The 17,689-nt window shown below is 43.1% G+C and overlaps 3 protein-coding genes across 4 annotated transcripts; all 3 read left to right on the forward strand.

Moving 5' to 3' along the window:
- Nucleotides 1-441: 441 nt before the first annotated feature.
- zmp:0000000881 (uncharacterized) lies at nucleotides 442-4,002 on the forward strand. Its single transcript, XM_061289559.1, has 6 exons — nucleotides 442-599; nucleotides 1,552-1,717; nucleotides 1,791-1,929; nucleotides 2,223-2,330; nucleotides 2,556-3,021; nucleotides 3,100-4,002. The coding sequence occupies exons 2-6, from the start codon at nucleotides 1,572-1,574 to the stop codon at nucleotides 3,444-3,446; spliced, it is 1,206 nt and encodes a 401-aa protein (XP_061145543.1). The 5' UTR covers nucleotides 442-599; nucleotides 1,552-1,571; the 3' UTR covers nucleotides 3,447-4,002.
- Nucleotides 4,003-6,736: 2,734 nt separating this feature from the next.
- Nucleotides 6,737-9,462, forward strand: LOC133161243 (apoptosis-associated speck-like protein containing a CARD). The gene is made up of 4 exons (XM_061289592.1): nucleotides 6,737-7,374; nucleotides 7,640-7,684; nucleotides 8,067-8,333; nucleotides 8,488-9,462. Exons 1-4 carry the CDS (start codon nucleotides 7,128-7,130, stop codon nucleotides 8,748-8,750), a joined length of 822 nt encoding a protein of 273 aa, XP_061145576.1. The 5' UTR covers nucleotides 6,737-7,127; the 3' UTR covers nucleotides 8,751-9,462.
- A 3,828-nt stretch (nucleotides 9,463-13,290) lies between these two features.
- Nucleotides 13,291-17,151, forward strand: LOC133161242 (uncharacterized). Of its 2 annotated transcripts, none has more exons than XM_061289591.1 (7): nucleotides 13,291-13,905; nucleotides 14,320-14,361; nucleotides 14,482-14,544; nucleotides 14,906-14,950; nucleotides 15,752-15,934; nucleotides 16,030-16,212; nucleotides 16,307-17,151. In XM_061289591.1, exons 1-7 carry the CDS (start codon nucleotides 13,659-13,661, stop codon nucleotides 16,636-16,638), a joined length of 1,095 nt encoding a protein of 364 aa, XP_061145575.1. In that variant the 5' UTR covers nucleotides 13,291-13,658; the 3' UTR covers nucleotides 16,639-17,151. The 2 variants fall into 2 exon arrangements, with proteins under 2 accessions (XP_061145575.1, XP_061145574.1); XM_061289590.1 differs by having other exon boundaries at nucleotides 13,292-13,905; nucleotides 14,464-14,544.
- Nucleotides 17,152-17,689: the final 538 nt, after the last annotated feature.

Genomic DNA, 17,689 nt, shown 5'->3' on the forward strand with positions numbered 1-17,689 from the left:
TTTGCTGACCTCTAGTGGAGGTAAATGAGTCAGACAGAAACCAAGGAACAATTTCGTTTCAGAGAGAGGCTTGCAGCTTTTAAATAGGAAATGTCTTTTTGTCAATATTTGTTGAAGCTGTCAGTATAAACCTAAAAAATTATCTCTGGCGCCATCATCGACCTCTAATATGACTTTCAGGAAACCACCGCACCCGAGGAAGAACAACCCATCAGGTGTTACCAAGCGATAATATGGCAAATATTTCAAAATGGATCAATTTTTTATAACATTTGATTATAGCCGTCTGTCTACTCAGACAGTAAATAGGTTCGTCACCATATAAGGCATATGTAACAAGAATTTAGACGCTGATGTGGGTGCTGCTGTTTTAGTTAGCAGCAGAGTTCAATTGAGCTACACGCTATGACACTTAGCACCTGTTTTAGTCTTGTTTTTATTGTCTGGAGTTGTCGTTTATATAACTGTCAAAAGTCAGGCCGAGGCAGGCCCACCCGCCCGCTTGGAGGGAGGCGTGGTACCAACGAAGCCAAGCATGATAAAAGAGCTAACTATGTCCATTCATGTTCAGACCTGACGCCTCTGCTTTGCCCCAAACGGTAAGAAGACACAATCTATGTTTGCTTCCCACCAGCAGAATTAGAGATGATATTTCTATAATATTTTTATTCTTTCTTAACATGTCGGGGACATTTTGCATCCTTCCGTTATCGCTGGTGGTTTTTCCAGTTTGTCGGCTTTTTCTTTGGATTCAAACTGTGACCCGTTGAGTTCAAGTCCAATGACGTGCGAAAACGCAAAAGCAGGGTGAAAAGTGGTTTTATATACATAGATGGATGGATGTATACATTATATAGCTGGGGGGAAAAAAAGCAATTGATAACGGCGACGCTCCCCTACCAGGAATTTTATTTCATCACACGCTGCTCACTTTTAGTCTTGATGAGCCGAGGAGATGCACTTTGAAATATAGTAAATAAATAGTAAGTACCGTATTTTCCGCCCTATAAGGCGCACCTAAAAACCTAAAATTTTCTCAAAAACCAACAGTGCGCCTTATAGCCCGGTGCGCCTTATATATGGACCAAATTCCTAAATTTAAACTGGCCCAAAGCATTGTGTCATGAAATCAATCATAAGTGGCCCGCTGAAGACTATGAATCATGACTCAAAAAGACTATGGATCATTATTTTATGATTATAAAGTAATTTGTTTCCGTCTGAAGTTGAAATAAAAAAGATAAAATGGAGAATGATTTGATTTGGATTAAAAATCTGACATGATGCATTAATGGTGCGCCTTATAGGCCGGTGCGCCTTATATAAGGATAAAGTTTTAAAATGGGCCATTCATTGAAGGTGCGCCTTATAGTCCGGTGCGCCTTATAGGCCGGAAAATACGGTAAATAAATTGAAAATAAGAATGAGTAGCTTCGATGAACACAAAAGCTCGATAATTGTATCGACGCGAGATCACAAACCGCGTTGCTTTGGATCTCATGAGGTCATGCTGGTGTTGATCATGCTAATGATGTGAACCGCGTCCGTTAGCGCTGACCAAGCTAACCCGGATGGCGTACTCCACCGGGACTCTGGCACAAGGCTGCTTCGGCAAAGTGTACCGAGAGAAGTACGACGACACCTGGGCCGCCGTTAAGAAGGTTCCCCAGCACCTCATCAGCAGGAAGGACCTGGAGAGAGAGTGCGCAGTGTACAAGTGAGCAGTGGGGCGACTCAACGACGACACTTTCAGTTGCAAACCAGCCACAACTGGTTTGTTTTCTTCGCAGCAAAGCCCGTCACCCAAACATCGTCAAGCTTCTGGGTGACATCAAGGTGAAAGATGCCAAATGGATCATTCCGCTCGAGTTCATCTTCGGCGAGGACCTGGAGACCACCATATTTAAGTCGGCAAAATCCAAAATACAGGTGAGCGGCGCCGTATCCAATTTCCAATCTCATTCCAGATTGGACAATTTAAAAGCTGCATTTCTGGTGGACCGGATTAAAGAATGCAACGGGCCGTTTGTGGCCCACGGAGCGTTGCTTGACTCTCCTTGATCTAAATGTTGGAAATGTTGTTTTTGATCACACCGTGCTAATTCCGCACATGTAAATAAATTCAAGCCCAAGGGAGGAAAAGCAGGTTTTGCAGTAGACACCTGCTCTATCTTCTTCCGCTCTTTCATCATTGGCTTTGCGTTGGTTTGTTTGTTTTACAGCTGACGCCAACAAATCGAGGCAAAATCATCGTGGGCATGTGCGAGGGCCTTCTGCACCTCCACTCTTATGATATTGTCCATCAAGACCTCAAGCCTGAAAACATCATGGTGGGTGTCAAAATGACCTCGATAAGACTAAGGATGTCAAAATGATCTGGATGAGATTAAGGATTTAATTGCATACGGCAAAAGCAGCATACCAGAGGTTGCTTAAAGACTCTGAGCTTCTCACTTAGTCAGTCTCTGCTCTAATCAAATGATTAGAATGTGACGGGCCCATTAACGCACCAAATCAGGAAAAGACGGCTCACATAAGCGTTTCTCGGCCTCCAGGTGGAACACAACACAAACCGGGCCGTGATCATCGACCTGGGCCTGGCCAAGTTCTTCCGGCGCGGCCTCAACTCGGCCGTGGACATGGGCAACGAGGCTTACTCGGCCCCCGAGGTGCTGCAGCGCCACAGCCAGCGGGACCAGCGCTCGGACGTGTGGGCCATGGGCAAAATCATCGCCGAGCTTTGCGCCCGCGTCCGGCTGCACACCCCCAGCGTGTGCCCGGCCAAAATCCAGGAGGTGATGGCCAAGCAGCCCTACTGCCAGGCCGTGTGCAGGATGGTGGAGAGCAACCCCAACCTGAGGGCCTCCATGGTGGGGGTCATCGGCGACATAAAGAGGGCGCTCGGAAGTCCGGGGCTCCTAGCGCCGCCGCAGACCCATGTCAGGAACCGGTCGGCATCACCGGGTCGGAGGGGAGCGTCACCGGGTCAGAGAGGAACGTCTCCATACAATGAGCGGCAAGGTGCATAAAGATTGAAGTCAAATGCAACGGAACTGTTCACACTTTGAGAATGACTGACAGTGGTTTGACCTTTTTCAGCACACTCTCCAATAAACAAGGGTGGATCCCCGCTGGGGTGGGAGCGCACCCCTCGACCGGACATTCAATTCGTCCACTGCGGCCCCAGACAACCGCGTTCGCTCTCACCGCAGAGGATCCAAGCAGGTGGCGGCGGCGCACTGGAGCTGTCCAAGGACATGATGAAGATGGGCTTGTTCCAGGATGCCACCCACGGCCTGCCACGCCAGCTGCCCACCACCGGCCGAGTGGTGGTGCGCTGCTTCGAGGAGAAGAACGGAGAGGTGGGGAGTTGGGCACAGAAAGAAGTGGTCATGCGCGACGGCAAGATCGTCAAGTACAACAACGTTACATTCAACAGCTCATAGTCGATGCAAATGATCACCTTTCAATCTTATTACAGTATATCACCAAAGAAGCACCAATGACTGTGAACCAGTTAGCTCTTTTGTACTTTCGGTTGTATTTCTCGACAGGGCATCGCTTTAACCAACCTGTCATGTTTTTGCTGCAGGGAAACGCTTCTGCCCCCCTTTTTAGCCCCTGCTGAGTTTAGATGTCAACTTTGGGTTTGTATTCACTGAAAAATCTGCTGGTTTGCATACGGCTCTCAACAAAGGAATGATATTTCGGCTGGATAAAAAGTGACATTTCTATATAAATGTGAAATAAGATAAGATAAATATAAAGTGCAGCAGTGAAGGAAACAAAAACAGTATTTACAAAGTGCGCAGAGGAATGCTAAGTTGACTGTTCGACAGTCTGACGACAGTAGTGAAAAAAAAGTGGTGTTTTGGCGCCGTCTGGTGGCAACCTGGTGCCTAGCAATTCTAATTGTTGACTCGAGTCTTTGCCACTAAAACTTGTTGCATTTCTATAAATAAAAATATGACCACGGTGGGATTAAAGCAACCATTAAAGCTGTCTGTCTACTCAGCAGTAAATAGTAGGGGTGTAACGATTCATCGATACTAGGGGTGTAAATCGCGGGTTTCGTCACGATACGATATCATATCGATACAAAGAGGATCACGATACGGTATTTGCCGATATCTTAAACCCTGCTGTGATTCATTCACGATACATCACGATATAGTGCTCTACGATCGATACATATATTTTTTTTTAAATAAAAAATATAGAACAATATCCTGATTTATAACAATTCATACGCAAAATCAACAAGGTACTGCAAACTCTTTATTTAGGAAATTACAAGAGTATTGTAGTATACAAAGTGCTTATTTTAACACTGAACTTTGTGTTTTTTCTTTAAATGTGCGGCGAGATTTGTGCTCCCTGAATATTTGATCACCGCATGGCAGGATTTACAAACTGCACGTGTCTTGTCCGTTGAGCCATCTTTTCTTTGGAATCCAAAGTGCTTCCAAAGAATGACTTGAAGCCTAGAGGGGTGCCAATTTCCTCGTCTTTTTGGACACTAGCCATAGCACCAGCCCAGGAGCCGCGTACGAGTTGTCGCCTCCCCTTTCACGTGCCTGCTCTGCTCACAACACGCCCCCGCATTGCTCCCGGAAAGAGGAAGCAAGCAACAATCAACTGGATTTCAAAATAAAGTCGCGTCTAATGTCCCAGGTCAAAGACGGCTGTGATTCATTCACGATACATGACGATATAGTGCTCCACGATCGATATTTTTATTTATTTATTTATTTATTTTTAAATAAAAAACATAGAACAATATCCTGATTTATAACAATTCATACGCAAAATCAACAAGGTACTGCAAACTCTTTATTTAGGAGATTACAAGAGTATTGTAGTATACAAAGTGCTTATTTTAACACTGAACTTGATCAAATTCCTATATTTTTTCTCATATAAGTAAGTAAAGAAAAATGAATATTCTTTCTTTTTTTCTAATACCATTAACTTTAAAGTGCATTACTGAACTATTTATCTACAATCATTTTCAAAGTCAAAGTCTGCTTTATTGTCAACGTCTTCACATGCCGAGACACACAAAAGAATCGAAATTACGTTTTCTCTATCCCACGGTGACAAGACATATTACACGATAGACATACAAGTAAACAACGCAATATAAAAAACAAGAAGGCACAAACAATAAATAATAAGAGTAATAATAAATAAACAGATAACACAACAAATAAGAGCCAGTGTGCATACAGACAATAAAAGTACAGTACAGTATTTTAATTGTCCGTTGAGTCATCTTTTCTTTGGAATCCAAAGTGCTTCCAAAGAACGACTTGAAGCCTAAAGGGGAGCCAATTTCCTCGTCTTTTTGGACACCAGCCCAGGAGCCGCGTACTAGTTGTCGACTCCCCTTTCACGTGGCTGCTCTGCTCACAACACAACACAACACGCCCCCGCACTGCTCCCGGAAAGAGGAAGCAAGCAACAATGAACTAGATTTCAAAATAAAGTTGCGTCTAATGTCAGAGGTCAAACGCGGCGATATAAATCGATGTTTACGTTTAGCATCGATGCCAATAAATCGTACAGCCTTGGAGGGAGGCGTGGTACGAACGAAGCCAAGCATGATAAAAGAGCTAACTATGTCCATTCATGTTCAGACCTGACGCCTCCGCTTTGCCTAAACGGTAAGAAGACACCATTTTGCATCCTTCTGTTATTGCTGGTGGTTTTTCCAGTTTGTCTGCTATTTGTTTGGAATCAAACTGTGACCCGTTTAGTTCAAGTCCAATGACGTGCAAAAACGCAAAAGCAGGGTGAAAAGTGGTTTTATATACATACATGGATGGATGTATAAGGGGTGTAACGATTCATCGATACACATCGATTAATCGATATAAAGCTCTACGATTTATTGGCATCGATGCTAAACGTAAACATCGATTTATATCGCCGCGTTTGACCTGGGACATTAGACGCGACTTTATTTTGAAATCCAGTTCATTGATGCTTGCTTCCTCTTTCCGGGAGCAGTGCGGGGCGTGTTGTGTTGTGAGCAGAGCAGGCACGTGAAAGGGGAGTGGACAACTCGTACGCGGCTCCTGGGCTGGTGCTATGGCTAGTGTCCAAAAAGACGAGGAAATCTCCTCCCCTTTAGGCTTCAAGTCGTTCTTTGGAAGCACTTTGGATTCTAAAGAAAAGATGACTCAACGGACAAGAAACTTGTAGTTTGTAAATCCTGCCATGCGGTGATCAAATATTCGGGGAGAACAAATCTCGCCGCACATTTAAAGAAAAAACACGACAGTTCAGTGTTAAAATAAGCACTTTGTATACTACAATAGTCTTGTAATTTCCTAAATAAAGAGTTTGCAGTACCTTGTTGATTTTGCGTATGAATTGTTATAAATCAGGATATTGTTCTATATTTTTTATTAAAAAAAATATATATATATATCGATCGTAGAGCACTATATCGCGATATATCGTGAATGAATCGCAGCAGGCTTTAAGATATCGGCAAATATCGTATATCGGCAAAACCCGCGATTTACACCCCTATTGTATAACAATAAAATGTGTGAATTTACAATGCGTACGTGAACAACGACTGCCCTGATTGCCACTGAAATGTTCCATTTAAGAAAGATAATGTTTTAGATGCAACTGGATGATTGTTTGTATCAAAACATTTGGTTCAGTGTGTAATTCCACAAGATCATATATATATATATATATATATATATATATATATATATATATATATATATGAGTTGTTTTAACTCGTTTAAAGTAGTTTTAAAGTAGTTTAAAATAAGGCGGTTCATTCAAATGGTTACATGGTTGGCGGTGCTGCGTTCAATGTACCTCGGTAATATGTGAGCCTTGAGTCAATCAGTTGCGCTTTGCTCAAAATTCAACTATGTCAGGTATGTAAGTGTGCCAGGTCAGAATTAATTCAGACCGGATTGATGACATTTCACGATATTTTGCCATGTGTGTTTGCTGTCGAGGTTGGGCGTGTCCATTTCTGCAAAATAAAAACAAACGCGAAAGTCCGCCCACAGCACAGCCGCGCTGCGTTCGGACCGCTCATCTCGCTCGTTCACTAACTTCTCGACTTAATTCCCCGCTAAAAATTTGAAATAATGACCACTATAAAGAAATGCGTGATGGACGCGCTGGAAAACCTGACCGGGGATGAATACAAAAAGTTCTGTAATGCTCTGGTGGATCGCCCCGGTGACAGAAGGGTGGAGGAAAACAAGGTCCGGAGGAAGGACTACTTCGACGTAACCAACGTGCTGGTGTCCACTTTCAGCGAGGACGGAACTCCAGCCGTGGTCATCGAATTGCTCGAGAAAATCGGTTGCAGCGATGAGGCCAAAGATCTCGGTAAATGATCGGCGTGTGAGTCAGTGTGCGTCTTCTTTTTTTTTTTTATAAATATTTTGAAATGTTTGGTATTATTAATTTGGTAGTAGTACAATTTGTTGTATTTTTTCTTATTTCTTTATTTTGTGTAATTGTGTGGGGGGATAGATAGATCACATGTACTTATTAATCTATTTAATGATATTTAGAACTACTGGGAGAAATCGTTTTTTTTTAAATATATTGTAGTAGAGGTGTAACGAGTTCAAATCTGACTTATTTTCAGATGACCGGATTGCCGAACCTCTCCCAAAGTCATCTGCTAGCAAAGGTAGGTCTTTTTTCTATTTCATTTGATTCGTTTTGTTTGCTTTTGTTCCTAAAAACTTCAACTTGATTTGAATTGAACTTGAATTGTTCTTGTTTCCAACCGCAACCTCAGCAACCGCATGCTCCAGCGGTAAATAACAAGATGTCCACACTATTTTTGCTTTAATTGGTCTTATTTTTTTTCCTTATTTATTTCTAATATAAACAGCATTTATATGAATATGTGTTTGTATAGATAGATATTTGTCTGTAATAATATTATTTGAGTACTCTTTGTGCTCATGTGTTTTGGGTTCTTTGAAAATGTCTTTCACTGGCCGTGCTTGGATGATGTGAGAGTCTACCAATTGTCTGACATTCGTTCCCAATGTTTTGCACCTCAGATAAGCACTTTGTGAGCAAGCATTGGGTGAGGCTGATTGAGTATGTGACCAACGTCGATGCAATTCTGAACCGTCTGCTGGAAAAGAAGGTCATCCATGATGGGATCTATGAGGAAATCCTCGATGCAAAGGGCAACCAGGAAAAGATGACCAAGATCTACAAGCTGGTTCTCAAGTCCGGCAACCGTGCCAAGGACATTTTCTTGGAAATCCTCAAGGAGCAAGAGCCGCTCGTCGTGGGGGAGCTGGAGAACTTTCCAATACAAGGTGTAGATAGATATTTGCCTGTAATAATATTATTTGAGTACTCTTTGTGCTCATGTGTTTTGGGTTCTTTGAAAATGTCTTTCACTGGCCGTGCTTGGATGATGTGAGAGTCTACCAATTGTCTGACATTCGTTCCCAATGTTTTGCACCTCAGAGGAGCACTTTGTGATCAAGCATGGGACGGAGGTGATTGAGTCCGTGACCGACATCAATCCAATTCTGAACAGTCTGCTGCAAAAGAAGGTCATCCAGGATGATGACTATGATGAAATCCGCGATACAAGGGGCCACCAGGAAAAGATGACCAAGATCTACGGGCTGGTTCTCAGGTCCGGCATCCGTGCCAAGGAGATTTTCTTCGAAATCCTCAAGGAGCAAGAGCCGGCCCTCGTGGAGGATTTGGAGAACATAGCGTAGATGTCTGTCCTCCTATTTCCACTCTGGCTAATTTATAGAATTCCACTTTTCTCTACGCGCGACCTTTTCCGGAGACTAAGAGTACCAAACAAAGTCAAAATGTTAAAACAAGTGTTTAATACACAGATCAGCATTCGCTTCTGATAAGTTCCACATGCTCCATTGCCCTGCTGAGGTAACTTGGCGATACAGCGCTGCCTCAACATGTGAACATCCAATTTTATGGGCTTTCAACTTTAACCTCAGTTTATTGGACATGCCACACCCTCAAAACTGGCTCATTTTCACTCGTGGAGGCAACAGGATGCAGTCCATTGTGTGTTTGTCACATTCGGAATGGTGCCGGACGACTCGGTGCCGCTTGCACCAGGGTTTATTGAAGGGAAAAGACACGATGACGGGAACAAGCAGGCAGGAGAACACAGTGAGGTATGGGCAGCAGAAAAGGACGGGAACCAGATGTGGGAAGATCTAGACGGAGTGAAAACGATAAGCAAGATTTTTTACTGATCAAAAAATTACAGGGAGTGACATGCAGACATATATACAATACTGGTAACGAGGGGCAGCGGAGCGGAAATGTGATACAATTCGTGCAAACAATTCTCAGGAAATATTGCAACAATTTGATTTTAAAATCACTTTGATTCAACTTTTAATCTTGTGTCTTCTGGCTGTTGTCTCGATCAATAAAACATGAGGGTGGAATGCATGGTTGCCTGTATTCTTTTTATTTCCTTTCATACGTGTCATAGATTTATGACATAAAAGTGTTTTGGATCCAAATGTCTACATTAGCCTAACCATAGACCACCTAATCACGCGGCTAATAACATTGTTATTTATTGCATCAAATTTATAACTTATTTAATAGGGGTGTAACGATTCATCGATACACATCAACTAATCGATATAAAGCTCTACGATTTACCGTTTTTTTCCGGGTATAGTGCGCCCCCATGTAGAATACGCACCCTAAAAATGGCATGCTGATGCTGGAAAAAAGCCTGTACCCATGTATAATACGCACCCAATTTTTATGATTTTTTTTTTTTTAAGTCCCAATGATCGTCACACACGCAGGGAGGCAATGGATCCCATTTTTATACTCTTTGGTATGGTCTTAACTAGGCTGGATGTAATTTTGTTTGTTGGCGTTGATTTCTCCGACTGCCCCTAAACGCACCACCGCGCTCCGTGCGCGCATGTGAAAAAGGCGTGCGGACGTGAAAAAGGCGGCTCTGTATGGGAGAGACGTTGAAGAGGAATAAAAACACCCTTGGAAACCGAAACTTGCCCCTCGTCGTGACTCGGAGCCGCAACAAATGTTTCGGATTTGTGTAGGGTACATTGTGACAGACGGCAAACGAGCAGGTGATCGAGCAAGCCGCGTCTGATACGAGAGTGTTCGAAGTGAACAGCAGAGAAGAAAGGAACAAGGCAAAGTGTTGTGAAATAAAATATTACCTGTAATACGCATTTTGTTATTTGCTGATTGAAACTGCTAATTAAACTGTGAATTGAAACTAATAGGAAGAAAACAACTCTCGCTCTTAATATAGCTGACGTGTCTTGCGCATCCGTTCTGCGCATCTGTAATGGCGGCCTCCGTATGACGTCCGGTCCGCGATGGAGATTAAAAACAAACAATATTTGACAATAACACACCATCAAGGATTGCACCATCGCATCAAACGATGTGTCGTCAATTATGAATTTTACTGACTAAGTGTGTTGGGTAGGATGGCTGAATGCGATGCGCCATTGACAACAAACAAGATTTCAAGTTTGATTTCGAGGGAGATTTGTCATGTCTCGTCCGTAGTTTTGCTATGTGTCTAGGTTGCCATAGTTTCTGTTGGCGTCGCCCCTCCCTCCCTTCCTGGGTCACCTCAATCGATGTAACGTGTTTTGTCTTTAAGTCCTGTCTGCCCCTCGCTCACCGTCGGATGATGTCATGATGTCTGTTTGCTTTCTGTTCCTGTCTTTGGTAATGTCACCCTGTCTTTTTGTTCCACGACTTTGTCGGTCAGTCCTGTTGTTGGTTTTGTTGTACCATGACTTTCTTTAAAAAAAAAAAAAATTAAAAAAAAAAAAATTAAAAATGTTTTGTACCCATGTATAATGCGCACCCCAGATTTTAGGACAATAAATTAGTTAAATTTTGCGCACTATACACGGAAAAAAACGGTATTGGCATCGATGCTAATTTGTGCCCTCTCTGCATCCATTTCAACCTGGTGATCCTGAAAGGGGGATCCTTCTATCTGTGGTCCCTTCTCAAGGTTTCTCATTTTCCCCTGGTAGGGGTTTTTAAGTTTTTCCTTGCCCTTTTGGGAGCTTAAGATCAGGGGATGCTTTGAGAAGAATTGTCAATTTCTGTCTATGTGAAGCCCTTTGAGACTGCTTGTGATTTAGGGCTATACAAATAAACTTGACTTGACTTGACTTGATGCTAAACGTAAACATTGATTTATATCGCCGTGTTTGACCTGGGACATTAGACGCGACTTTATTTTGAAATCCAGTTGATTGTCGCTTGCTTCCTCTTTCCGGGAGCAGTGCGGGGCGTGTTGTGTTGTGAGCAGAGCAGGCACGTGAAAGGGGAGTTGACAACTCGTACGCGGCTCCTGGGCTGGTGCTATGGCTAGTGTCCAAAAAGACAAGGAAATTGGCTCCCCTTTAGGCTTCAAGTCTTTCTTTGGAAGCACTTTGGATTCCAAAGAAAAGATGACTCAACGGACAAGAAAAACACTTGCAGTTTGTAAATCCTGCCATGCGGTGATCAAATATTCGGGGAGCACAAATCTCGCCGCACATTTAAAGAAAAAACACGACAGTTCAGTGTTAAAATAAGCACTTTGTATACTACAATATTCTTGTCATTTCCTAAATAAAGAGTTTGCAGTACCTTGTTGATTTTGCGTATGAATTGTTATAATTCAGGATATTGTTCTATATTTTTTATTAAAAAAAAATATATATATCGATCGTAGAGCACTATATCGTGATGTATCGTGAATGAATCACAGCAGGGTTTAAGATATCGGCAAATATCGTATCGTGATCCTCTTTTTATCGATATATCGTATCGTGACAAAACCCGCGATTTACACCCCTAGTATCGATGAATCGTTACACCCCTACTATTTACTGCTGAGTAGACGGACAGCTATAATCAAATGTTATAAAAAAATCCATTTTGAAATATTTGCCATATTATAGCTTGGTAACACCTGATGGGTTGTTCTTCCTCGGGTGCGGTGGTTTCCTAAAACTCATATTAGAGGTCAACGATGGCGCCAGAGATAATTTTCTAGGTTTATACTGACAGCTTCAACAAATATTGACAAAAAGACATTTACTATTTAAAATCTGCAAGCTTCTCTCTGAAACGAAATTGTTCTTTGGTTTCTGTCTGACGCATTTACCTCCACTGGAGGTCAGCAAATACCAACGTGGTGACTGCCGGTTTTATGACGTTCTGTTTCTGTCATACTGTAAGGGAATTTTTAATTCAAATAGACCAATGATATAAATCAAAATATTAGGGGTGTAACGATTCATCGATACACATCGATTAATCGATATAAGGCTCGACGATTTATTGGCATTGATGCTCAACGTAAACATCGATTTATATCGCTGTGTTTGACCTGGGACATTAGACGCGACTTTATTTTGAAATCCAGTTCATTGTTGCTTGCTTCCTCTTTCCGGGCGTGTTGTGTTGTGAGCAGAGCAGGCACGTGAAAGGGGAGTGGACAACTAGTACCCGGCTCCTGGGCTGGTGCTATGGCTAGTGTCCAAAAAGACAAGGAAATTGGCTCCCCTTTAGGCTTCAAGTCTTTCTTTGGAAGCACTTTGGATTCTAAAGAAAAGATGACTCAACGGACAAGACACTTGCAGTTTGTAAATCCTGCCATGCGGTGATCAAATATTCGGGGAGCACAAATCTCGCCGCACATTTAAAGAAAAAACACGACAGTTCAGTGTTAAAATAAGCACTTTGTATACTACAATAGTCTTGTAATTTCCTAAATAAAGAGTTTGCAGTACCTTGTTGATTTTGCGTATGAATTGTTATAAATCAGGATATTGTTCTATATTTTTTATTAAAAAATATATATATATATATCGATCGTAGAGCACTATATCGCGATATATCGTGAATGAATCGCAGCAGGCTTTAAGATATCGGCAAATATCGTATATCGGCAAAACCCGCGATTTACACCCCTATTGTATAACAATAAAATGTGTGAATTTACAATGCGTACGTGAACAACGACTGCCCTGATTGCCACTGAAATGTTCCATTTATGAAAGATAATATTTTAGAGGCAACTGGATGATTGTTTGTATCAAAACATTTGGTTCAGTGTGTAATTCCACAAGATCATTTTTTGTTTTCTAGCTTTGACCTTTTAAAAACATGGAATTTGACATTTGCGTGTGGATGATGCAACACTTATGTCACACTTGTTTCAAAGTACTTTATATAGTGTGTATATATATATATATATATATGAGTTGTTTGAACTCGTTTAAAGTAGTTTTAAAGTAGTTTAAAGTAAGGCAGTTCATTCAAATGGTTACATGGTTGGCGGTGCTGCGTCCAATCTACCTCGGTAATATGTGAGCCTTGAGTCAATCAGTTGCGCTTTGCTCAAAATTCAACTATGTCAGGTATGTAAGTGTGCCAGGTCAGAATTAATTCAGACCGGATTGATGACATTTCACGATATTTTGCCATGTGTGTTTGCTGTCGAGGTTGGGCGTGTCCATTTCTGCAAAATAAAAACAAACGCGAAAGTCCGCCCACAGCACAGCCGCGTTGCGTTCGGACAGCTCATCTCGCTCGTTCACTAACTTCTCGACTTAATTATCCGCCGAAAATTTGAAATAATGACCACTAAAAAGCAATGCGTGATGGCCGCGCTGGAAAACCTGACCGATGACGACTTCAAAAAGTTCTGTGATGCTCTGGTGAATCGCCCCGGTGAGAAAAAGGTGGCGAAAAGCAAAGTGCAGGATCAGCCCCGCTTGGACGTAACCAACGTGATGGTGTCCACTTTCACCGAGGACGAAACTCCAACCGTGGTCATCGAATTGCTCGAGTCCATCAATCTCTGCGATGAGGCCAAAAAGTTCGGTAAATGATCGGCGTGTGAGTCAGTGTGCGTGTGTGAGGACAAATGTTGGCACGCACAAATAGAGTTTGACTATTTTCTTGTCTTCTCTTTTTTTCTTTTTCTTATAAATATTTTGAAATGTTTGGTATTATTAGTTTGGTAGTACAATTTGTTGTATTTTTTCTTATTTCTTTGTTTATTTTGTGTAATTGTGTGGGGGGATAGATGGATGGATGGATGGATGGATGGATGGATGGATGGATGGATGGATGGATGGATGGATGGATGGATGGATGGATGGATGGATGGATGGATAGATAGATAGATATTTAATCACATGCATTTATTAATCTATTTAATGATACTTAGAACTACTGGGAGAAATCGTTTTTTTTTTTTTGTGTGTAACGAGTTCAAATCTGACATATTTTCAGGTGAGGAGATTGCCAAAATCCCAAAGCCATCTCCTCCCAAAGGTAGGTCTTTTTTCTGTTTCATTTCATTCGTTTTGTTTGCTTTTGTTCCTAAAAACTTCAACTTCATTTGAATTGAACTTGAATTGTTCTTGTTTCCAACAGCAACCGCAGCAACCGCAACAACCGCAGCAACCGCAGCAACCGCAGCAACCCCAGCAACCTCAGCAACCGCATGCTCCAGCGGTAAATATCAAGATGTCCACACTATTTTTGCTTTAATTGGTCTTATTTTTTTCCCTTACATCCCAAAAGCATGCTTGGTAGGCCGATTGAAGACTCCAAGTTGTCCCTAGTTGTGAGTGCGAGTGCGAATGGTTGTTTGTCTCTGTGTGCCCTGCGATTGGCTGGCAACCGGTTCAGGGTGTCCCCCGCCTACTGCCCGATGACGGCTGGGATAGGCTCCAGCACACCCGCGACCCCCGTGGGGACTGAGCGGTTCAAAAAATGGACGGACGGACGGACATTTAGAACTACTGGGAGAAATGTTTTTTTTTTAATATACTGTAGTAGAGGTGTAACGAGGTCAAATCTGACATATTTTCAGATGCCCGGATTGCCGAACCTCTCCCAAAGCCATCTCCTCCCAAAGGTAGGTCTTTTTTCTAATTGTGTGGGGGGATAGATAGATAGATAATAGGGGTGTAAATCGCGGGTTTTGTCACGATACGATATCATATCGATACAAAGAACTACGATACGATATTTGCCGATATCTTAAAGCCTGCTGCGATTCATTCACGATATATCGTGATATAGTGCTCTACGATCGATTTTTTTTTTTTTTTAATAAAAAATATAGAACAATATCCTGATTTATAACAATTCATACGCAAAATCAACAAGGTACTGCAAACTCTTTATTTGGGAAATTACAAGACTATTGTAGTATACAAAGTGCTTATTTTAACACTGAACGTGCTCCCTGAATATTTGATCACCGCATGGCAGGATTTACAAACTGCACGTGTCTTGTCCGTTGAGCCATCTTTTCTTTGGAATCCAAAGTGCTTCCAAAGAATGACTTGAAGCCTAAAGGGGAGGAGATTTCCTCGTCTTTTTGGACACTAGCCATAGCACCAGCCCAGGAGCCGCGTACGAGTTGTCCACTCCCCTTTCACGTGCCTGCTCTGCTCACAACACAACACGCCCGGAAAGAGGAAGCGAGCAACAATGAACTGGATTTCAAAATAAAGTCGCGTCTAATGTCCCAGGTCAAACGCGGCGATATAAATCGATGTTTACGTTTAGCATCGATGCCAATAAATCGTAGAGCTTTATATCGATGAATCGATGTGTATCGATGAATCGTTACACCCCTAGATTGAAGTCAAATTCACCAGAATTGTCCGTTGGCGGTATGACACTTTGACAGTGGTTTGACTTTTTTCAGCACACTCTCCAATGAAAGAGCATGTAGCCCTGCTGGGGTCGGAGCCCACCCCTCGACCGGACGTTGAAGTCGTCCACCGCAGCCCGCTCTTACACCAGAAGATCCAAGGGCAAGCAGGTGGCGGCGCACTGGAAGGTCTGGGGCACCGAGCGTCGCTGGAGACGCATGACAGGAACTGGGAAGGTGCATTAACCGTCTATGGAAATGGATTGAAGTCAAATACACCGGAATTGTCCGTTGGCGGTATGACACTTTGACAGTGGTTTGACTTTTTTCAGCACACTCTCCAATGAACATGCATGGAGCCCTGCTGGGGTGGGAGCACACCTCTCCACTGGACGTTGAATTCGGCCACCTCGGCTCGCGCTTACACCAGAGGATGCAAGGGCTAGCAAGTGGCGGCGCACTGGAAGGTCTGGGGCACCGAGCGTCGCTGGAGACGCATGTCAGGAACTTCCAAGGTGCATTAACCATCAATGGAAATGGATTGAAGTCAAATACACCAGAATTGTCCGTTGGCGGTATCACACTTTGACAGTGGTTTGACTTTTTCAGCACACGCTTCAATGAACATGCATGGAGACCTGCTGGGGTGGGAGCACACCCCTCGACTGGACGTTGACGCCGGCCACCTCGGCGCGCGCTTACACCAGAGGATGCAAGGGCTAGCAGGTGGCGGCGCACTGGATCTGTCCAAGGAGATGAAGAAGATGTCCTTGTTCCAGGATGCCACCCACGACCTGCCACGCCAGCTGGGCACCACCAATCACCACATGATGGTGCGCCACTTTGAGAATAACGGAGGGGTGGAGAGGTGGTCTAAGAAAGAAGTGGTCATGCGCAACGGCAAGATCGTCAAGTACGACGTTAAATCCAACAAGCCATAGTCGATGCAAATGATCACCTTTCAATCTTCTTCTGCCCCCCTTTTAGCCCCTGCTGAGTTTATATGTCAACTTTGGGTTTGTATTCACTGAAAAATCTGCTGGTTTCCTACATAGTCCAAAAGTAGTGTTATGGCGCCATCTGGTGGCAACTTGGTGCCTAGCAATTTTAATTGTTGAATCGAGTCTTTGCCACTAAAACTTGGGGCATTTCTATGCAATTGTAAAGATTTCTTTTCCTTTCATTTAGCAATTTGCAGCAGGACTTGGTGAATGTCAGCTTTCAACTCTCTCGATTGTTTTCTTGGAAATTGAAGTGCAAAATGATTTATTTGAATGATTATTTTCAAAGTCAGCTTTATTGTCAATCCCTTCATATGTCAAGACACACAAAGAAACCAAAATTCCCTTTCCTCTATCCCACGGTGACGAGACATAGTACACGATAGACATACAAGTAGACGACACAAAATTAAAAACAAGAAGGCACAAACAATAAATCATAAATAAATATGAGTGATGAATAAATAATAAACAAATAACAATAAATAACTGAGCCAGTGTGCATACAGCAGACAGTAAGCATAGCGCAAAGTACAGGACGCTAGGGGGAGAGAGTTCAGGATCCTAACAGCCTGGAGCATGAAGCTGTTGGTGAGTCTGGTGGTGCGAGAGGGAGCGCAGGCTCCTGTACCTCTTCCCAGAGGGCAGAAGATCAAACAAAGAGTGAGCGGGGTGACTCACATCACTCACAATCGTGGTCGCCTTGCGGGTGAGATGGGAGGTGTAAATGTCTTTCAAGGAGGGGAGCGAAGCACCAATGATCTTACCAGCCGTGTTCACTATGCGCTGCAGGGCCTTCAAGTTGTAGTCAGTGCAGCTACCACCCCCAAACAGCTGGAGAGGACACTCTCAATGGTGCCGCGGTAAAATGTAGTCATGACAGCCGGAGGAGCGCTCGCCCGCCCGCCTGAGTTTCCGTAGGAAGTACAGGCAGCGCTGGGCCTTCTTCGCCAGTGACGCGGTGTTGGTGGACCGGGAGAGATCCTCGCTG

Source organism: Syngnathus typhle, linkage group LG10, assembly GCF_033458585.1.
Source record: "Syngnathus typhle isolate RoL2023-S1 ecotype Sweden linkage group LG10, RoL_Styp_1.0, whole genome shotgun sequence".
Classification (NCBI taxonomy): domain Eukaryota; kingdom Metazoa; phylum Chordata; class Actinopteri; order Syngnathiformes; family Syngnathidae; genus Syngnathus; species Syngnathus typhle.

What these genes read in the sequence shown, in the direction of transcription:
- LOC133161243 (XM_061289592.1), top strand. Translation starts at nt 7,128, where the DNA reads ATGACCACTATAAAGAAATGCGTGATGGACGCGCTGGAAAACCTGACC. An exon ending in AAAGTCATCTGCTAGCAAAG is followed by an intron (nt 7,685 to 8,066) that starts GTAGGTCTTTTT and finishes TTTGCACCTCAG; the next exon opens with ATAAGCACTTTGTGAGCAAG. An exon ending in GGAGAACTTTCCAATACAAG is followed by an intron (nt 8,334 to 8,487) that starts GTGTAGATAGAT and finishes TTTGCACCTCAG; the next exon opens with AGGAGCACTTTGTGATCAAG.
- zmp:0000000881 (XM_061289559.1), top strand. Translation starts at nt 1,572, where the DNA reads ATGGCGTACTCCACCGGGACTCTGGCACAAGGCTGCTTCGGCAAAGTG. An exon ending in AGAGAGTGCGCAGTGTACAA is followed by an intron (nt 1,718 to 1,790) that starts GTGAGCAGTGGG and finishes TTTTCTTCGCAG; the next exon opens with CAAAGCCCGTCACCCAAACA. An exon ending in TCCATACAATGAGCGGCAAG is followed by an intron (nt 3,022 to 3,099) that starts GTGCATAAAGAT and finishes GACCTTTTTCAG; the next exon opens with CACACTCTCCAATAAACAAG.
- LOC133161242 (XM_061289590.1), top strand. Translation starts at nt 13,659, where the DNA reads ATGACCACTAAAAAGCAATGCGTGATGGCCGCGCTGGAAAACCTGACC. An exon ending in AAAGCCATCTCCTCCCAAAG is followed by an intron (nt 14,951 to 15,751) that starts GTAGGTCTTTTT and finishes GACTTTTTTCAG; the next exon opens with CACACTCTCCAATGAAAGAG. An exon ending in GCATGACAGGAACTGGGAAG is followed by an intron (nt 15,935 to 16,029) that starts GTGCATTAACCG and finishes GACTTTTTTCAG; the next exon opens with CACACTCTCCAATGAACATG.